We start from the raw sequence: 21,266 nt of genomic DNA on the forward strand, positions 1-21,266 counted from the left end.
ATTCATCCTTATCAGCTAGACTAGTGATGTTTTTGCTGTTGAGAAAGATGTGTGTCCTTGCATTCAAGTTGATAGCAAATTCATCTCAGACAATCTCAGTTTGACAAACACAAGTGATGCTGCCAATGTAGCGTTAGAATTGGTTTAGAAAGAACATTAGCATTCAAGAGAATTGAATACAATATCTCGTTTATATTGCTAACTGCAAGGTTGAGATTGAAAGTCCTCTTCATCTCTGTACCTGTTTATAATATTAAGTACCTTAGTGCAGGCACGGTGGTAAAATTTGATCAGATCTAGATAAATAAATACTTATATTAGTACATCTTTTGACCCATTTAATCAGTCGTGAAATGTCTTTTGGTAAACACTAGATTGAATTATCTATGGCTACAATTTTTGTTACCACCAGATCGAACAATAAATAGCACAGTTTATCAATTTTACAGAGTTTCACGTCCACAGGACCGATTTATCAGATCGTAAGAAAAAATTGTAGCGTGTGCACCAGGCTTTATGAGCTAGTTATAGATCTGACATTGACTAGTCAGGCACAAATGATACATGCTACGTGCTTAGCATAGAACAAAATAAATCCGTTTAACCCATTCACAATATTGATTCTAACAATGAAATCCAAAATAGCTGTACAATACAATTCAAATTTTACATTCCCGTGGCTATACAGTATACAATGCAATCAGAAACAGAGTCATCGGAAAACGGACAATGTGTAAAATACGTAATGGAATCAACATCAGTTATTCTAATCTGTGGGAACACCTTGCATTATTCTGTACCTACACGGGGGGGGGGGGGGGGAATCAGTTCTCAGTGTATACCAGGTAAAGAAATTTACACAAGGAATCAAAATACAATTTTATAAAATAACTTATAAAAACAGTAATGACGTTGCACTCAAGGAAGTTGTAAGTCACAAACAGATAAGTTCAGTGATAGAAATTGAAGAAATAAAGTGGGTAGGAATTCAAAAAAAAGCAGTACAATAAAGTACCTACTTCTTTATTCAAAGAGAACATCAAAGAGCCATCAAAAAGACAACAGCTTCTTTATTTATTAATACTCTGCCTATTCCTGAGTAGCAACAGTCGGCCACGTTCCTTGCTAATGGATAAAGTTGATTCAAAGTATGTTACTATAAAAATATCCGGATCCAATATTGATTTAGAAGTCTAGTCTAGGAATGGAAGTAGTCATTGACATAAGTCAATGTCGTAGGCACCTTCCTGAGAGCCATTTCCTCTATCATTAAAACATCGTCAGAAGTAATGATAAAAGATTATTCCCTGATAAAATAAATGTCATTATCCTCTGGGAATAAGAAATAAATACTTACAAACCGTAAGATTGATTTGTGAACTAAGATTTATTTATGTAGATAAGTACTTTTAGATGTACACTTCAGAGGAAATAAGTTTTCAGGAGTCCTGCCAACTACATAATGTACATAATTTTATTTTTAAAAGATGTCTAGACGTTTAATAATAATATCTGATGTTAATTTTTATGAAGAAAATAATACCTATTTGTCCTAATGTCCTATATTTACAACAATTAATATACCTAAATAGACAAATAACTTAATATGTATTCTGAAATGCAGCGGTATTACAAATTGACAAAATCTATCTACACATTTGTTCCAATATAATGCTTGATCTGAACTTCCTCAAAAGGTCTGGACTGATGAAAGCATTGTGTTAATATTCTGAAATGCAGCGGTATTACAAATTGACAAAATCTATCTACACATTTGTTCCAATATAATGCTTGATCTGAACTTCCTCAAAAGAGCTGGACTGTTTGTCTGCTAAGGCCCGTCATACAGGTTACAGTCACCAGAGATTGGTCTCTTCCTTCATCGCTCTCAACTTATGTTTCACTACTTTAAATCTCCAGTGGATGATGCATGGTACGTAATGTTAAAGAGAAAAAGGTACATAGCATCAGAAGAACTACGAGTATTTCCTTGAACTCTAGAACGAAGAGACGTAATTACCTTACACATTGACGATAGCGGTAACCTGTCATTTACAATTTTATTTATATTTGCTGATATTATGACATAGAGGTTATTGAAAGTTGCAACTGTTGTTGACATCAGCTCTGAATTGGCCTTTTCATATTCCTTCTGGAAATTCCATTGACGTATTTTCATTTCCTCCCAGCACTTTGTCCAATATGAACCGAATTGTTTGAAAGTTCAATAGTTGAAGTTGAAAAGCTTGGTGAAAATGACATTGTGTCAAAGAGCATTTGTGTTGTAGAATAAAAAGGTGAATACATAACAATAGTTGAACTATTTCTGCAGATTTTCTAGCAAGTACGTTTTAACCCACTCTTCAATAATATTTTGCCGTTGAATAACATGACATACCCAGAGAGAGAATAAGAGCTGCCAGGAACGTACAAAATATTTTAATATTTGGGATTTTATTTTATCATAATAAATTATAATAACAAAAGGCGGAAGATGGATGTAATGTTTTTCGAAACACTTTTTCAAGGATTAAGCTTAAGTGCCGACGAAAAGATTCTTTAAATCCCCCGCAGTTTTCCGTCAGTATATACTGTATACCCTTTTCCTAAGCCCACAGACTCCCAGTTACTCCTTCTCGAAACCCACTAAACCTTTTCCCCCTGAAAGAGAGAGAACCATACCCTTTATTCCGTCGCTCTTTATCGCTCGTTTTCTCTTTTCATTTTGGTCCTTTTGGCACGGTGAAAAAAAAGAAGCTTTAGGGCAATATAAATAAAGAAAAGAAAAGAATTTTTCCACCCTTCTTCGTCTTTTTTTTCACTCCACTTTTTATTCTTTCCCTAGTTCTTCGTCTTTTTCTAAGGAGTTTTTGTTTTTTCTTCTTTTGTCTGATTTTTAGTGACAAATAGCGCTTATAGCATTACGATTTTAACATAAGATTTGATAAACAAAAGGCTCCATTTTGTCATTCTGTCACAATGTTGGAAACTAACGAACATAATGTTAACTGGAATGATTTGTAAGTTCAAGTGTACTCTTAGTCATATCTATTCCTAAGGTTGAAGAATTTGTTGACTCGGTCTCATTGATAGCAGACTTTTTAGTGTCAGGCGTACCTTTCAACTCTCTTAGAATAGATCGAACACTACGACCCTTTGTTTCAGGAACAAAAAGCATAGTATAGATAAACATACTTAGGGAACATAGCGCGTAAAATAAGAAAGTCCCATGCATACCCCAAATTGCATTCAATGTAGGATAAGTTTTCACTGTTAGAAAAGCACCAAAAATACCGAATAGGAAAAATACAGATATTGCCATGTTTTGTATGTATCCTGGAAGGATTTCTCCAAATAAAATATATGGTACTGGACCTACACCCATAGCATTGCAGGTTACAAAGAAAGATAAGGCTACTATGGGTACGAATGAAAAGGAAGATATATCTGTCCCTGTGTCTATCAAATAGTAACATGCCCCCATTGTAGATAGAGCCAAAAATATTCCCAAATATGTTAGAAGTAACAATATCTTCCTACCAGCTTTATTAACAACAACACATGATACTATGGATGCAATCAACTGTAACATACCGATGATGATTGTACAAATATCTGGTTCTAACTTACTACCTGCAGCTTTGAATATGGAGGCTGTATAGGTGAGCACGAAATTAGCTCCTGTTATTTGTTGACCCATGATCAAGATAAACCCAATTATGAAACCTCTGAATACACCTCGGTCGGTAAACAAAGCAGCCACACTTACATTATTAGGTTTAGTGAAAGCTTGACTTTGCAAGAATCTCATTTCTACTTCAGTGACGTCTTCGTCATCACCTCTGTACCAAAGAAGGGATTCTCTTGCTTCTTTTACCTTATCCTTACTTATTAAAAAACTGGGAGATTCAGGTATCCAGTAAAATAACACAAGAAATACAATAGGAACAAATGCACAACTTACATTTAGCTGAGTAAATGTCGCAAATGCTCCTATTACGTACGAAAAGAGATAGCCACCATTGAGGGATAAAACTAAACATGTACCTAATGGTCCCCTCAAATCTTTGTCTGCCATTTCACTGACAATGAGTGGAACATTGATCAATGATCCTGTACAACCTATTCCTACAATAAATCTGGCCCCTAACAGCGACCAGTAATCAGTGGCAAATATCATTATGGACCAACTGATTATAAATGGTACGGCTGTCAAGTAGCCTGCAGCTTTTCTTCCCAGTCGGTCTGCAACTTGACTCCATACTAGTGAGCCTATGACGCCTCCTATGAACACTATAGATCCCAGCCAGGAAATCTCCTCGTCTGTAAAAGGTGTGTCTCCAATTGGTGGATGCGGTGATTGGAGCATAGATTGTGCTGGAGAGGGCCATCCATTCACCGTGCCGAAGCCAAATGCAATGATATTTACTGAAACAGAAAGGAATGTTTTGATGGATTAAGTCCTAGGGGAACCTTTACAAATCCGATGGCATATTTTAATGACACCTAACACATTCATAATTGGAATTGAAACGTGTTAACAGATTTTTAGTTCTTTCAAAAGCCATCTTATATCTTTCGTCGAATTTTATATCTAGACGTCTCAATTGTGTTAGGTGTAGTGGCGCGTGTGTAGTGTGTACATTCGTTCAGTGTTCATTATATTACGACCCATCTTCTGTGTTAGGTGCTGAAACGGAAAAGCTAATGCCTTCTAGTTCATCAAGTGTACATTCGTTCAGTGTTCATTATATTACGACCCATCTTCTGTGTTAGGTGCTGAAACGGAAAAGCTAATGCCTTCTAGTTCATCACGTGTTAACAACATTAATTATTTATAGTTCATACAAAAGAAGAATGAAGTTAGCACATTGAACTGCTTGAATAGATCATAATATATTAGCGATCACGTGTTAACAACATTAATTATTTATAGTTCATACAAAAGAAGAATGAAGTTAGCACATTGAACTGCTTGAATAGATCATAATATATTCTGATCCTCAATGATTCGAAAATGGGGTTTCTCAAACAATGTTCAACTCGTCCCTTGTATTTCAATCAACTCCTCTCTCCTTTACTAAAAGGTCTCCAGCACTGGTCAGGTGATATGTATTATATCATTACTGAAACGAGAGGGAAAGGGAAAGGAAAGGGAGCTTGTTATTTCATGTCACATGCTGGGAAAGGAAAGTCTAAAAAGAAGATATAATATGTACATATTTAAAAAATATGTGAATGAAGACAATGACGATTAAAAAGATGAAAATTTGGTGATCTTTAGAGAAATAACACGTAGTTTGATCAATCATGTACTACGTGGGTGTGAAAGGGCCTGCAAAAAGAAGATATAATATGTACACATTTAAAAAATATGTGAATGAAGACAATAACGATTAAAAAGATGAAAATTTGGTGATCTTTAGAGAAATAACACGTAGTTTGATCAATCATGTACTACGTGGGTGTGAAAGGGCCTGCAAAATCAGAAGAGGAAAAATAATTTTCCAACATGTACTTCTCGTACAACAGACTATTATGTAGTGCTAGGTAGGCACTTGATAGGTAGCTCGAAAGTCAGGAATAGTTATACACTGCACCTCTTCATAACTTCATGAAATTTAATTAAACCGCTGCAGTGTTTTAATTCCGTCGATGTTGAAGGCTCATACTGAAGTGCTTCGTATAGTAGAGACTAGAGATGTTATGTACGAAGTTCTATGAAAACTAATGAAACTTATTAAACGCAAAAAGGGGCCTGCTTTGTGAAAAATAATGAAACTTATTAATTACAAAAGCGGAAAGAGGCCTGCTCCACGAAAACTAATGATGCCTTGAGTGACGAACTTTATTATGTGCATACCAATATTATGTACATATGTAGGTACCTTCAAGAATAATGAAAAGAAAACTATGATGAATAAACTAAATCAAACGTAAAGCCCCGTAATACAAGTTTACGATGCTGAGTACAGAACTCGCTGGCCTAATTAATCTAAAATGGAAAAAAATAAAATAATAATAAAAAAAGAGAAGGAAAGTTTTAAGCCAAATAAAATTGTGAAAGTAAATCGTAAAACTGTTTAAATGTTTTCAAGTAGGTACCTAAGAAAGAAAATGAAATGCTTTTAAGGAAATTGCCTGAACTTTTTACTTTTTTTTAGTATAGTCATGTTTGATGTTGACTGTTCAGCTATTTGTAATCACCTTCATGTACTGTGCGTTTCTCAAGTATGGCAATTTGGCAATATTTCGGCCCTTAGCCATCAGCAATGACATCACGTTAAATATCAACCAACAAAATTTTCCGCAGTTCTGCCGCGGTACCTAGTATTCTTGGCATCAAATTTTAACAAACACATTTGTAATCAAATTTTAACAAACACATCGGGTTTCCCCAGAATTTGTACGCAGTTACTTACATGGTAAAATTTACCTGAATCTTTCCTTGCTCATAGAAGACAATCTTTCCTTGCTAGTTAATTTACAAATAAAGAATAGGGCTGAGCCAGCCTAGTTAGCTTGGTTGGTAGCGCGTCAGCCTTGTAAGCGCCAGGCCGTGGGTTCGATTCCCGCCCGGGGTGGATTTTATCCTAAAGAGATAAGGTTCATTCTCGGAACGGCTGCCTTTCTCCTATCCTGTCTTCTTTCTCTCTTCGATTTCGGGACGATAAGACCTTAGCAGTTCCAGTTCACTCTAAAAAGGCTGAATACTTCTATTTTTATTGAAAATTTCCAATCAAGAACGAGAAAATAGCAAAGAGAGAGGCAGAGAAAGAGAAGAGTGTTCCTTCAACGACAGTTATTACATCTGTCGTTTTCGAAGACAAAAACCTTTTTAGTTTTAATTGAAGTTGAAGTGAATGCAAACCTCAAATCCTTATGAAAACAGAGAACCCCTGCATTCATTATTATCTTGTCTGACCTTTTTGGCAAATTTGAAAGCTCTGCTTTTGAAAATGGAATTTGTTAATTATATATTCCACTCCTCCATTATTTCGCGTTTTGTAATAATGGTTTCTGTATACAAATCAGACACCCATATTATAATGTTTGGTTTCACGAACATTCATTTGTTGAGTGCCCTGAAATAGGATTATATCTATGGGAGTAAGTAGCAAAGTGCTGATTCTTCGATAGTTGAGAAGGCTCATGATTCATGATGTGTTTTAATTAAATAAAAATGTTCATTTATTTTTTGGAAACACCTGACTTATGCAAAAGCTTTCTCTGATGACATTCACAACAACCGTACTCGTATACATATATGATATTAAAAGTATTAAAAGCCCAAGACATAATTTTGTTGTTGTGGCCTGCTTTGTGAAAAATAATGAAACTTATTAATTACAAAAGCGGAAAGAGGCCTGCTCCACGAAAACTAATGATGCCTTGAGTGACCTGCTTTGTGAAAAATAATGAAACTTATTAATTACAAAAGCGGAAAGAGGCCTGCTCCACGAAAACTAATGATGCCTTGAGTGACGAACTTTATTATGTGCATACCAATATTATGTACATATGTAGGTACCTTCAAGAATAATGAAAAGAAAACTATGATGAATAAACTAAATCAAACGTAAAGCCCCGTAATACAAGTTTACGATGGGTACCTTCAAGAATAATGAAAAGAAAACTATGATGAATAAACTAAATCAAACGTAAAGCCCCGTAATACAAGTTTACGATGCTGAGTACAGAACTCGCTGGCCTAATTAATCTAAAATGGAAAAAAATAAAATAATAATAAAAAAAGAGAAGGAAAGTTTTAAGCCAAATAAAATTGTGAAAGTAAATCGTAAAACTGTTTAAATGTTTTCAAGTAGGTACCTAAGAAAGAAAATGAAATGCTTTTAAGGAAATTGCCTGAATTTTTTTTTTAGTATAGTCATGTTGACTGTTCAGCTATTTGTAATCACCTTCATGTACTGTGCGTTTCTCAAGTATGGCAATTTGGCAATATTTCGGCCCTTAGCCAACTTTTTTTTAGTATAGTCATGTTTGATGTTGACTGTTCAGCTATTTGTAATCACCTTCATGTACTGTGCGTTTCTCAAGTATGGCAATTTGGCAATATTTCGGCCCTTAGCCATTTAGTATAGTCATGTTGACTGTTCAGCTATTTGTAATCACCTTCATCTACTGTGCGTTTCTCAAGTATGGCAATTTGGCAATATTTCGGCCCTTAGCCATCAGCAATGACATCACGTTAAATATCAACCAACAAAATTTTCCGCAGTTCTGCCGCGGTACCTAGTATTCTTGGCATCAAATTTTAACAAACACATTTGTAATCAAATTTTAACAAACACATCGGGTTTCCCCAGAATTTGTACGCAGTTACTTACATGGTAAAATTTACCTGAATCTTTCCTTGCTCATAGAAGACAATCTTTCCTTGCTAGTTAATTTACAAATAAAGAATAGGGCTGAGCCAGCCTAGTTAGCTTGGTTGGTAGCGCGTCAGCCTTGTAAGCGCCAGGCCGTGGGTTCGATTCCCGCCCGGGGTGGATTTTATCCTAAAGAGATAAGGTTCATTCTCGGAACGGCTGCCTTTCTCCTATCCTGTCTTCTTTCTCTCTTCGATTTCGGGACGATAAGACCTTAGCAGTTCCAGTTCACTCTAAAAAGGCTGAATACTTCTATTTTTATTGAAAATTTCCAATCAAGAACGAGAAAATAGCAAAGAGAGAGGCAGAGAAAGAGAAGAGTGTTCCTTCAACGACAGTTATTACATCTGTCGTTTTCGAAGACAAAAACCTTTTTAGTTTTAATTGAAGTTGAAGTGAATGCAAACCTCAAATCCTTATGAAAACAGAGAACCCCTGCATTCATTATTATCTTGTCTGACCTTTTTGGCAAATTTGAAAGCTCTGCTTTTGAAAATGGAATTTGTTAATTATATATTCCACTCCTCCATTATTTCGCGTTTTGTAATAATGGTTTCTGTATACAAATCAGACACCCATATTATAATGTTTGGTTTCACGAACATTCATTTGTTGAGTGCCCTGAATATATTCCACTCCTCCATTATTTCGTGTTTTGTAATAATGGTTTCTGTATACAAATCAGACACCCATATTATAATGTTTGGTTTCACGAACATTCATTTGTTGAGTGCCCTGAAATAGGATTATATCTATGGGAGTAAGTAGAAAAGTGCTGATTCTTCGATAGTTGAGAAGGCTCATGATTCATGATGTCTTTTAATTAAATAAAAATGTTCATTTATTTTTTGGAAACACCTGACTTATGCAAAAGCTTCTCTGATGACATTCACAACAACCGTACTCGTATACATATATGATATTAAAAGTATTAAAAGCCCAAGACATAATTTTGTTGTTGTGATAGATTAACAGGAGAGAGAATTATTATAATTATTCTGGAGCTTGTACATCTTATATTATAAGAACAAGATCCATTCACTCATTCACATTTCACACACTGATCGCTCTATCTCGAGAACCACAACACCTAGGAGAGAATTATTATAATTATTCTGGAGCTTGTACATATATCAATATATCACACACAGAAAACCTCATAGAGACCTCATCAGGCTGAAATTTCATAACTTTTATAATGAGTTCCCCCATTGAAATCAATATATCACACACAGAAAACCTCATAGAGACCTCATCAGGCTGAAATTTCATAACTTTTATAATGAGTTCCCCCATTGAAAACACGACCTTGTGTGTTTCCTCACACCCCCAGCATTTTCCACCCAATATTTTCATGACGATCCCTCTCATGTTTTTTTAGCCCTTCTAAAAAATGTTCCCACTCCGTTGGGGGAACATTTTCCACACGTTTCCTCATATTTTTCTTGTAGAGCAGCTCTGTCCCCTGTCAGATTTTTTGCAGCTTTCCTCCTTTTAATTAATACCTTGGTGACCATTTGCCTCGTCATCCCTACAGGGGAAAAACGCTTAACGATTTCCTGCAGAGTTTTCCTTAATTATTTTATTCGATGTGCTCGTGTTACATGCCCCTTGCGTATTTAATTTATGAAAACCGCTTTTCCCTCCTACATTTACAGAGGTAAAAGCTATTGGGTTACATTGTTTTAGCATACCGTCCTCGGCTTTTTTGTACGCTGTTTCATTTAATGGGTCTCTCTCTCTCTCTCTCTCTCGTTGCGCACATTTTCCACTTGTAACTTGAGAGAAATTCAGTTTTTCAAACATATGTACATTTAAATGGAGTTAGTGGAAAGCATTAAGTAAACGGATCCTGCTCAAGGGGTCCTTTTAGACGAACATTTATCAACTTAACTTCATGTAGGTACATAATGTAAAATTAGGTAGGTATTAATTAATATTAAGGATACCGTATAAGTTACGCACATTTTCCACTTGTAACTTGAGAGGAATTCAGTTTTTCAAACATATGTACATTTAAATGGAGTTAGTGGAAAGCATTAAGTAAACGGATCCTGCTCAAAGGGTCCTTTTAGAGTTTAGACGAACATTTATCAACTTAACTTCATGTAGGTACATAATGTAAAATTAGGTAGGTATTAATTAATATTAAGGATACCGTATAAAGAAATCAACAATGAAACCCTGAACACGACCAAGTAAAGTTGATGAAATTTGTACTTTGTTTTCTGTTTGTTTCAGGTAATGACGCCCTGATAGCTTGATATTTCCAATGTTGAAAATGTTCTATTCAAATTGAAATATCGTATATCTTTCAATAACAGTCTCGCTTGCCCTGTCTTGTCCAGATAGAATATTATAGCATGCGCCGATATCAAAAGTCTACCTGGATAGAAAATTATTCAATAAGGTAAATTATTTTGTAAGCTAGAGATATAGGTATACGTTGTTTGTATACACTTGAAACTTCTTTTGAAAGAGAAACAAATCACGCAAGTGCTTTCTATAGGGTTCAGTGCGGTAAATGATAGAAAGCTCCTTGCTGATGATTATAGTAACCACATTGCATGACTGAAGGGTGGCGTGTGGTGGCTTCTCCACTCACAATGGGGAGCTTGAGCAAACAATTTATTTGACATCTAGCGTGATAATCGTCGGGTGGGAAATTTCGAACGAATGAAGTGAACTCCAACTTTTAAATTGACTCATCTCCATGATGTCCTCGAAGTATTCTTTCCTTGGTCTGCCCCTCGGTCTTTTGCTAAGTTCTCTTTAAATATTGTTTGTTAATGCGTAAAATTTAGTTGCATTAATGAATTTAGTTTGTCTGTATGATCCGAAAAGTTTGTCAACCTTCGACAAAATTTATCAGAAATAAGGGATATAGCTAATGAACTTTCATTTCCCATTGAACCTTCTCCTCGGATGCCCCGTAATAGCCTTTTTTTCGCAGTAATACCAATGAAACATCAAAGAGGACACAATAACTTACGAAAAGTTTGTCTACTTTCGACAAAATTTATCAGAAATAAGGGATATAAGGAGCTAATAAACTTTCATTTCCCATTGAACCTTCTCCTCGGATGCCCCGTAATAGCCTTTTTTTCGCAGTAATACCAATGAAACATCAAAGAGGACAAATTTTGCCCACTTTCAAAAGTCTTACTTAGACCTCAAGCCCGAACGACGCCATCAGATGAGACTGATAAGGGCCTGATTATAACTATCATACGTAGGTAGGCCTGTTATCATACTAGTACAGCCATAAGATATCACACTACTATGGCCATAAGATATTATCATACTTTAGCTTTAAGATATGATACTATAGCTGTAAGATATCATACTATAGGTTGGACGTTGAGTGTGAATATGAAGTTTTGTTCCGTGCTTTATCTGAGTAATCTGCAAGATATTAAGTAGCAACCGTCTGTGCAGAGCTTGAGTATCCCTTCTACTACCACTTCCCAGTTTCTCTTGATTCTATCAAATCCTTGGCAAATTAAGAACGCGAGAGTAGGGCCTTTTCAGTCATGAAGTTTTGTTCCGTGCTTTATCTGAGTAATCTGCAAGATATTAAGTAGCAACCGTCTGTGCAGAGCTCCTTCAGTATCCCTTCTACTACCACTTCCCAGTTTCTCTTGATTCTACCAAATCCTTGGCAAAATTAAGAACGCGAGAGTAGGGCCTTTTCAGTCCTATGCTGGCAGTTTGATCAAGGTATATTTTATTCTTTTCTCCTTCTCCTGGTGTGTCTTATGCCCGAGAAGTCCGAGGACACATTTTGAGATTAACACGGCTTTATCCAATTTATTGAATTAAGCAGTCTTATAGGTCAATATTACCTTTTCAGTCCTAAACTGGCAGTTTGATCAAGGTATATTCTATTCTTTCTCCTTCTCCTGGTGTGTTTTATGCCCGAGAAGTCCGAGGACACATTTTGAGATTAACACGGCTTTATCCAATTTATTGAATTAAGCAGTCTTATAGGTCAATATTAAACCAAAAAGTTTGTTTAAGATTGCTTTGCCCTCGAAATGAACATTGTTCTGATCAGTAGATAAGACTGTTTGACAGGATCTTACGAATTGAAAGGCATCATCAGTATCAAGTATGATGAAGTATGTTTTTAAGTATAAAATCAAGCACACTGGAGTGTGTGTTAACAATGAAGATTTTGCATCGGGAAAAGTCTTTCCATTCCATTGTTTTACTCTTAACGGTATTTAAGTTGAAAAGTTTTCCAGGTTCAACTTGAGAATTGTAACTGTCAATATTAAACCAAAAAGTTTGTTTAAGATTGCTTTGCCCTGGAAATGAACATTGTTTTGATCAGTAGATAGGACTGTTTGACAGGATCTTACGAACTGAAAGGCATCATCAGTATCAAGTATGATGAAGTATGTTTTTAAGTATAAAATCAAACACACTGGAGTGTGTGTTCACAATGAAGATTTTGCTTCGGGAAAAGTCTTTCCATTCCATTGTTTTACTCTTAACGGTATTTAAGTTGAAAAGTTTTCCAGGTTCAACTTGAGAATTGTAACTGAAACATTGTTCTGATCAGTAGATAAGACTGTTTGACAGGATCTTACGAACTGAAAGGCATCATCAGTATCAAGTATGATGAAGTATGTTTTTAAGTATAAAATCAAGCACACTGGAGTGTGTGTTCACAATGAAGATTTTGCTTCGGGAAAAGTCTTTCCATTCTATTGTTTTACTCTTAACGGTATTTAAGTTGAAAAGTTTTCCAGGTTCAACTTGAGAATTGTAACTGTGTAACGCATGGAAATAACTGTAGTGGGGAGCAATTCGAGTCGCTTGAAGTACGATTCCCAGCTCTTCACCAAACTCAAGATCATGACATTTTCTCTTGAGGCAGAATTCAAGTCCCTTCCTTTCGTTAAGAAATAGGAATCCTTAGATTTCTTAGCATGAGATTTGATATAAAATTTCGAGGGTAATCAAATTCTCTTTCCCTTTGACTTGTCAGAGAGATTAAACTAATTGCGACCTTTCTTTCTATTTATAGAACCGTGACTGTTTGAAGAACTCCATGCGACATTTTGAGCCTTGAAACTAATGAAACATTTTCTCTTGAGGCAGAATTCAAGTCCCTTCCTTTCGTTAAGAAATAGGAATCCTTAGACTTAACATGAGATTTGATATAAAATTTCGAGGGTAATCAAATTCTCTTTCCCTTTGACTTGTCAGAGAGCTTAAACTAATTGCGACCTTTCTTTCTATTTATAGAACCGTGACTGTTTGAAGAACTCCATGCGACATTTTGAGCCTTGAAACTAATGACACACACTCATGCCAACGCCCGCGTTATAATCTACATCCAGGTGTAATGTATTATAGTCATTAAAATGTATATGCTCCTTAAGTAGACACTTCCTTAAATTAATTCCCTCTGCTTCTTCTGCCCTCTCTTTTCTTCTTCGTTTGTATTTAATTTTCTCGTGACGTATAATTCTCACAGAAACCTCTACGTAGGTATATCTTCGTCGCTGTTGTTATATTTTGTGAAATCTGTCAGGAGCGTGGAAAATTATTACATGCTTGTCATACGTTTTATTTAAAGTCTACCGAGAGGAATGTCGAGGACAAATCTTCGCCCCAGAGCAAATTTCTACACGAAGTGTGAAACGTGTAAGCTATACGAGCAGCTTTATTTATACTGAGATTTAGATTAACATAACATAGGTATTAGAACTAGAGGTAATATGGAAAAGGGCCTAGAACAAAAAAGTCCAGTGGATTGACCTGTCAGAGCCTTTATATATGTTGGTTGAGTGACATGTGGCCTTGAGCCATATCTTGCAATCCATCGAGATCATTAAAAGTCTACCGAGAGGAATGTCGAGGACAAATCTTCGCCCCAGGGCAAATTTCTACACGAAGTGTGAAACGTGTAAGCTATACGAGCAGCTTTATTTATACTGAGCTTTAGATTAACATAACATAGGTATTAGAACTAGAGGTAATATGGAAAAGGGCCTAGAACAAAAAAGTCCAGTGGATTGACCTGTCAGAGCCTTTATATATGTTGGTTGAGTGACATGTGGCCTTGAGCCATATCTTGCAATCCATCGAGATCATTGTGAGACATCAAATTCTGGACAATTTGGCAGACCTACCAATAAATTTAGATACCTTACATTCCTCTCTTTCTTTCTCTTCTATCAGTACAATTTCATCACCTTACCTAGAAATGGTTCAGTTTTCCTAGTATACTGACGTTTGATAGCATAAAACACTCCTACAGATTTCATCCTTCTGGGAAATAGAAATTATCGTAGAAACGTGTAAGCTATACGAGCAGCTTTATTCATACTGAGCTTTAGATTAACATAACATTCGTATAGGTATTAGAACTAGAGGTAATATGGAAAATGGCCTAGAACAAAAAAGTCCAGTGGATTGACCTGTCAGAGCCTTTACATAGGTTGGTTGAGTGACATGTGGCCTTGAGCCATATCTCGCAATCTATCGAGATCATTGTGAGACATCAAATTCTGGACAATTTGACAGACCTCCCAATACATTTAGATACCTTACATTCCTCTCTTTCTTTCTCTTCTATCAGTACAATTTCATCACCTTACTTACCTAGAAGTAAATGGTTCAGTTTTCCTAGTATGCTGACGTTTGATAGCATAAAACACTCGTACAGATTTCATCCTTCTGGGAAATAGAAATTATCGTATACAACCCTACGGGGTTACGAAAGATTATGCGAAATAATAATGATAAATAAATAAAGCAATATTTCCTCTTTTTCACATATGAGAGAGTGAAGGAAAAATGGGAGATCATTGTGAGACATCAAATTCTGGACAATTTGACAGACCTACCAATAAATTTAGATACCTTACATTCCTCTCTTTCTTTCTCTTCTATCAGTACAATTTCATCACCTTACCTAGAAGTAAATGGTTCAGTTTTCCTAGTATACTGACGTTTGATAGCATAAAACACTCCTACAGATTTCATCCTTCTGGGAAATAGAAATTATCGTATACAACCCTACGAGGTTACGAAAGATTATGCGAAATAATAATGATAAATAAATAAAGCAATATTTCCTCTTTTTCACATATGAGAGAGTGAAGGAAGAGGTTACGAAAGATTATGCGAAATAATAATGATAAATAAATAAAGCAATATTTCCTCTTTTTCACATATGAGAGAGTGAAGGAAAAATGTAATAAAATTTAATTTTAGTAACATTATAGGAAGAGCAGGAATAAGATGGGATGTAATGTTGGGAAGAAGAGTAGGGTAGGGATGAAGGGAAATATCCTCGCAGCTATTATGAAATTTTTTCGTCTGGGATAATTTTATATTTTTTTCTAATAATAATAAATAGAATAATAAAATAACTCAAGAGCAGGAATAAGATGGGATGTAATGTTGGGAAGGAGAGTAGGGTAGGGATGAAGGGGAATATCCTCGCAGCTATTATGAAATTTTTTCGTCTGGGATAATTTTATATTTTTTTCTAATAATAATAAATAGAATAAAATAACTTTTCCCATCAATTTGGAGAGAAGGGGAGTGAATCTGCTGGCTAGACCCTGACTTACTTGGATTATCTTTTAAAAATACTTCATCGCATCGCACGCTTTTCTTTAATATTATATTCATTTTCCCTATGATCGAGAAATAGCCCCTAGCATAAAGGATGGTAGAGTTTTGAATCCTTTTATTGTTCGCCTGATTGAAAATGTTTCGAGTTTCGAGCTTAAAGTGCGTTGCTGCAGTTTTCTGTGCCACTAAGTTTTGCTGAAGCTAACGTTTTGAGGGGGTTATCTTTATATAGGTACCTATAAATAATGGGTAGTTCATTTCCCCTAAACCTCAACTTTTAAGTTTGGGTTTAATAAAATTATTCCTTTAATTATTTATAGATTTTAAAATTTACTTACCAACAAAAGCTGTAACGTACTGTCGAATCTTTGATTTGGTATTCGTAACCAGACTGTTAAACTCTGCAGAAGTGCAGCTTGGTCTTTTGTCATAATGATTTGTCATTTTCAATTTTTTTTTACAGGATCCTCAAAGTGAATAACGAATTTGGTGCCGGATTTAACGAATTTGGAAGTACGATTGAAATAAAACTTATTTTTCTCTCAGCTAAGATTAACAACAATGTCGATTAAATACCCCATTGTAACTTTAAAAAATACGTAGGTAAAGTAAAATAATTATTAAAGGTACACAGGATCCTCAAAGTGAATAACGAATTTGGTGCCGGATTCAACGAATATGGAAGTACGATTGAAATAAAACTTATTTTTCTTTCAGCTAAGATTAACAACAATGTCGATTAAATACCCCATTGTAACTTTAAAAAATACGTAGGTAAAGTAAAATAATTATTAAAGGTACCTTTGGACACTAAGAGAATTTTAATTTTGAACAGAAAAATATTTAAAAAAAAAAAAATAAATAATAAATAAACTTATGCTTTACAATATAGGTGGATAAATATTTGTTTATTTTAAATTGTAGACGAATTATTCTTAATTTAAAAGAGTATTTACCATGTTTAACAATATTTTAATACTAACTAAGGCACACAAAAAATAAATATTATTGAGTTAGATTTACATAACTTATTTACTTTTCATCAATACCTACTTTTTTATATAAATATTATTTTTCAATTAGTTTACAAAAGAAAATAAATTGCAAGTTTTCATTAATTAATTTTGCGATGTCTTGGAATTTTAATTGATTATTGCTGCTCATCTTCAAACCTGATTTTATAGAATAATATGAATCACTCGTTTGTATAGTAGTAATATACCAGAACTGAACGTTATCTTAATATTCTGTTAGTAGGTATACGTTAAAACAACATTGATAATACCTTCTCATAAGGAATGAACATCAGACATGTAAGGAAAAGACTAATTTCACATGACTTATTCTTCTGTCACATGACTTATTACATGTCAGTCAAATGATTCATACATTCATTATTGTTTTTTTTTTTTTTTTTTTTTTTTTTTTTTTTTGGCCCTTGAAACTTTTTTTTTTTTTTTTTTTTTTTTTTGCTGGAATTAATATGTAATCCCTGTCTGACTTACCTACTCCCCTCCTTTAGGGCTTTGTAATTTATTTTTAAACTTGTCAGCCTTTCTTACCAATAAATATGAAGATTATGAAGGTAATTTTTAAAATTTGGCCTTTTCTTCTTTCTCAAAATCCAAAATGTCTTCTTTTACATTGGCATCTTTGAGTATTTCACCTCGAAAATTCATCATACTAACAAAGTATTCAAGGAAAAAACACTTTAGTACTATCATCATATCAGGCACTATGATGTACCACCTCTATCTAGTACTACCTCTACATTAACACCATGTACATGAGTACATTATGTGTTAGCTGTTTTAGTATATTATGTGTTAGATCTTTTAGTACATTATGTATTAGATGAACATTATGTGTTTAGATATATGGGATCATTAACAATACATGTTGGGCCTTCACGACACACAGGCGATAGAGTTACAACACTCTACACTCACTAGACATATTAACCTGTTGCTGTTCACAAGGACGATATTGACGAGGGGGGAAATTTAGATTGAGGAACCCGAAATTGAAGTTTTAGTTTGAGGAATCCGAGTTAAATTTGAGTGTTAATGTGAGGAGGCTAGCTTGTGGCCAAATGTGAAATACCCATTCTGAAAAACCTAAGCAGTCATACTGTCATCCCTACCTAACTTTTTTACTTCAAATTTCAGAGTTCTTGAAAAATTCAATTATAAGAGTTCTTGAAAAATTCAATTTCTTTTTCTCCCTGATTAGGCGCTTTAACAATTATTATTATACCAACCTTTTTTACGCCGAAAATATCCTTCCTTTTTTTCCCCCGATTAGGCGCTGTAACATTTATTTATTTAGACTCTATATTGATTATAATTCAGTGTAAACCCAACGAAGGGCGAAATTATTGCCTGGGGCAATCTCTACCATTCAACCCTGATCTAAGCTTGTTCGCGCCGGGAAAATCCTTTCTTTCAGTCCTCAGTACTCACCTGCATATTCTCATACTGGTACACCCGTTGCTGTTTCTCCTCCATCGTCTCCTGCTGCTCGTCAGCGGGTTTCACCAGGAGCCGAATGTTGAACGTCCTATTGGGAGTTGACGCCGTCAGGGACGGCCTTTTGCCGGCCTGACCGCCAGAATCGGAGGTCCAGGCATTCACCTGATGGGAAGAGGGGACCAGGCAGTTGTGAAACCTCGCGTGGTCTCCGTGGTGGATCAGGTTGTACACGGATTCATTTGCCTCCCCCTTTGGAACTGAATTAGAATATTTTTCATAATATTACTTACTGTTGGTTCCAGGGTCCAGAATATTCCACAGATTGTCAGATTTCTGTAGCCTTGAATGTCTCTTCCTATACGGAATCTATCCATCTCATTCGAGGGCTTCCTGTCGTTCTTCTTCCTTCAGCTTCTGATTCATATTCAGTGCAGGCAAATATAATGGATCAAGGATAAGGACTCCATATACAGCAATGTAAAGGCGCCACTGAGTCTAAAGTAAATTAAACAATAGGACAATGTCACTTAAAAAGGGTACCTAATTTGAAAAATTATAATTCTCCAGCATAATCAAAAATAATGTCAACGATAGATAGTTTAAGTTGTAAAGGCGCCACTGAGTCTAAAGTAAATTAAACAATAAGACAATGTCACTTAAAAAGGGTACCTAATTTGAAAAATTATAATTCTCCAGCATAATCAAAAATAATGTCAACGATAGATAGTTTAAGCATAACAATTTGTTTCTTTCAACAATGTTGTTGTTTTGGCTGTGCAAATTAGGTACTATTTTTAGTCTATAAGCTTAATGTGACATAAATAATTCATTGTGCGTAGCTCTAACTCCCAAATTGTAAAATATGTATTTTCTACACATAAGTACATATGTGTTTTCTATACATAATGATATGAGGTTCATATATTGTTATTATTTTTTATTAGTCTATCATGTCATGTATGATCTGTGTGCAAAAATAATTTGCCATTCTAATATTTTATGTGTTAGACGCGTGCAAATATAAAATTTGGCGTAACCCTTCGGGAGTTCGTCGTTTCGTCAAGTCCGGACGGAGTCCGTTTTTGTTTTCCTGATTCGGATCTTCATTACGATAATACTCGTACCTAGGTATATTATTATGTTAGTTATGTAAATTTCAAGTGGTTTATGATTAGCTAGATCGCTCTCGAATGCCTGAAAATTGAGTGAAATTTTGGTGACAGCAGCTTCAACTTTGGCAGGGCAAAATTTTCAACACTAAAAGTGAATACAACGCTTCCTCTGCTTTTTGGGTGAACTCGGAAGCAAAATGACATTAAATCTCTGTGTTTTTCATTAATTTAAAACGTTTGGACAGACAGTATGGAGAAACCTTCGTTGTCATGACTGTATTACTGAAATATGTTTTTCAAAAGCACACACCAATAAATCACGCGTATATTTGTGATTTTTTTTGGGGGGGGGGGGGGGTTTTCAGTTTTCTATGAAGTGGTGAGGTTTCTGATGAAAGAACTGTGGACATTATTGAAAGAACGGAGAGAGTTTAAAATCAGCTATTTTTCGTTTAATTTGTCTTAAATGTCTTTTTCCCCCGTAATGACTCTCGTACACTAGTACTTTGGTACAAGCTTGATATCGATCCGACAACCAGGGCCGGAGTTATGGCCTATTCAAATTTTAATTTTTCCATATTCTCCTGCCAATAGGGGAAGCACCAAACATGGGAAATTCATATCGATTGGTGATTTGTGCTTCAAATAGGTCCCACTATTGGTTCATATTGAAATTCAGATCCAAAAATGAAATTCAAATTTTAATTTTTCGGCCCTGATGGGCCTCCGGGGGTGAAAATGGATGTTTTGAAATTTTATTTTGGGCCTGAATTTCAATGTGAATCACGAGTGGGACTTATTTGAAGCACAAAGCACCAATCGATATGAATTTCCCATTTTCAGTGCTTCCCCTATTGGCAGTAGAACATGGAAAAATTAAAAATTGAATAGGCCACAACTCCGGCCCCGGTTGTTGGATCGATCTCAAACTTGTACGAAAGTACTACGTTCTTCAAGGCCTATGACATGATGTATCACAAATGGGGTTTTCATTTAAGATTTTAAAGTTGGTCCCCCTAGAGCCGCCCCTGGGGGGCCCTCCAAAATTTTGAACACCTCCCGAAATTCTTTATCATAATCAAGAGGGTTGCATACAAAATTTCAATTTCGTACCTACAGCCAAACGGGAGATATTTGACCTTGGCCGGACTTTTGCCGCACCCTGTATATTGGATATGTTGTGGGAACTGGACTTACACATTCCAATAAGTTTTCAAGGGCAATTTATAACTAATAACAGTGATAACTGAGAATTCCGGTGGGGCATGTTCTATTTCAGTAACTCTGTAATTGAAGATCTGCTTACTGTAAACCACGGAATTCTGAACAATTTTGTTTAATCGGGTGAAACGCCCATCATGGACATATGGATTCTCGGAACAATATTCCCATCAGAAAGCTTGTGCTAGGTCTAAAATGTTTTAAACATTAACTCTGCTAGGTTTTAAACATTAACTCTGTAATTCTGAGAACTTAGTTTGTTTAAATATTTACTTTAATTCCTCTGTATCCTGTATCGTTGATGGCATTTTAGAGCACATAATACATAGCTAAACTTGGTAACGTATGTGAGGGAGGAGACGAGAAGAAAATAAGATAAAAATAAGTGAAACGGAAAAGTAGAACGAAGAAGGTTTCACAAGGTGACAGGAAAATTTGGAGAAGCTTTTGGAAATGTGAAATTCGTGTAAGAA

At 35.2% G+C, this 21,266-nt stretch overlaps 1 protein-coding gene across 1 annotated transcript; it reads right to left on the reverse strand.

Annotated features, from left to right (window-relative positions):
* Positions 1–875: 875 nt before the first annotated feature.
* Positions 876–17,323, reverse strand: LOC103508605 (facilitated trehalose transporter Tret1-like). Its single transcript, XM_008473161.3, has 4 exons — positions 16,668–17,323; positions 16,328–16,496; positions 2,911–4,428; positions 876–1,600 (listed from the first exon to the last, which is right to left on the reverse strand). Exons 2-3 carry the CDS (start codon positions 16,431–16,433, stop codon positions 3,005–3,007), a joined length of 1,530 nt encoding a protein of 509 aa, XP_008471383.1. The 5' UTR covers positions 16,434–16,496; positions 16,668–17,323; the 3' UTR covers positions 876–1,600; positions 2,911–3,004.
* Positions 17,324–21,266: the final 3,943 nt, after the last annotated feature.

The sequence above is a fragment of the Diaphorina citri genome, unplaced genomic scaffold (assembly GCF_000475195.1).
Source record: "Diaphorina citri unplaced genomic scaffold, Diaci psyllid genome assembly version 1.1 scaffold415, whole genome shotgun sequence".
Lineage (NCBI taxonomy): Eukaryota > Metazoa > Arthropoda > Insecta > Hemiptera > Psyllidae > Diaphorina > Diaphorina citri.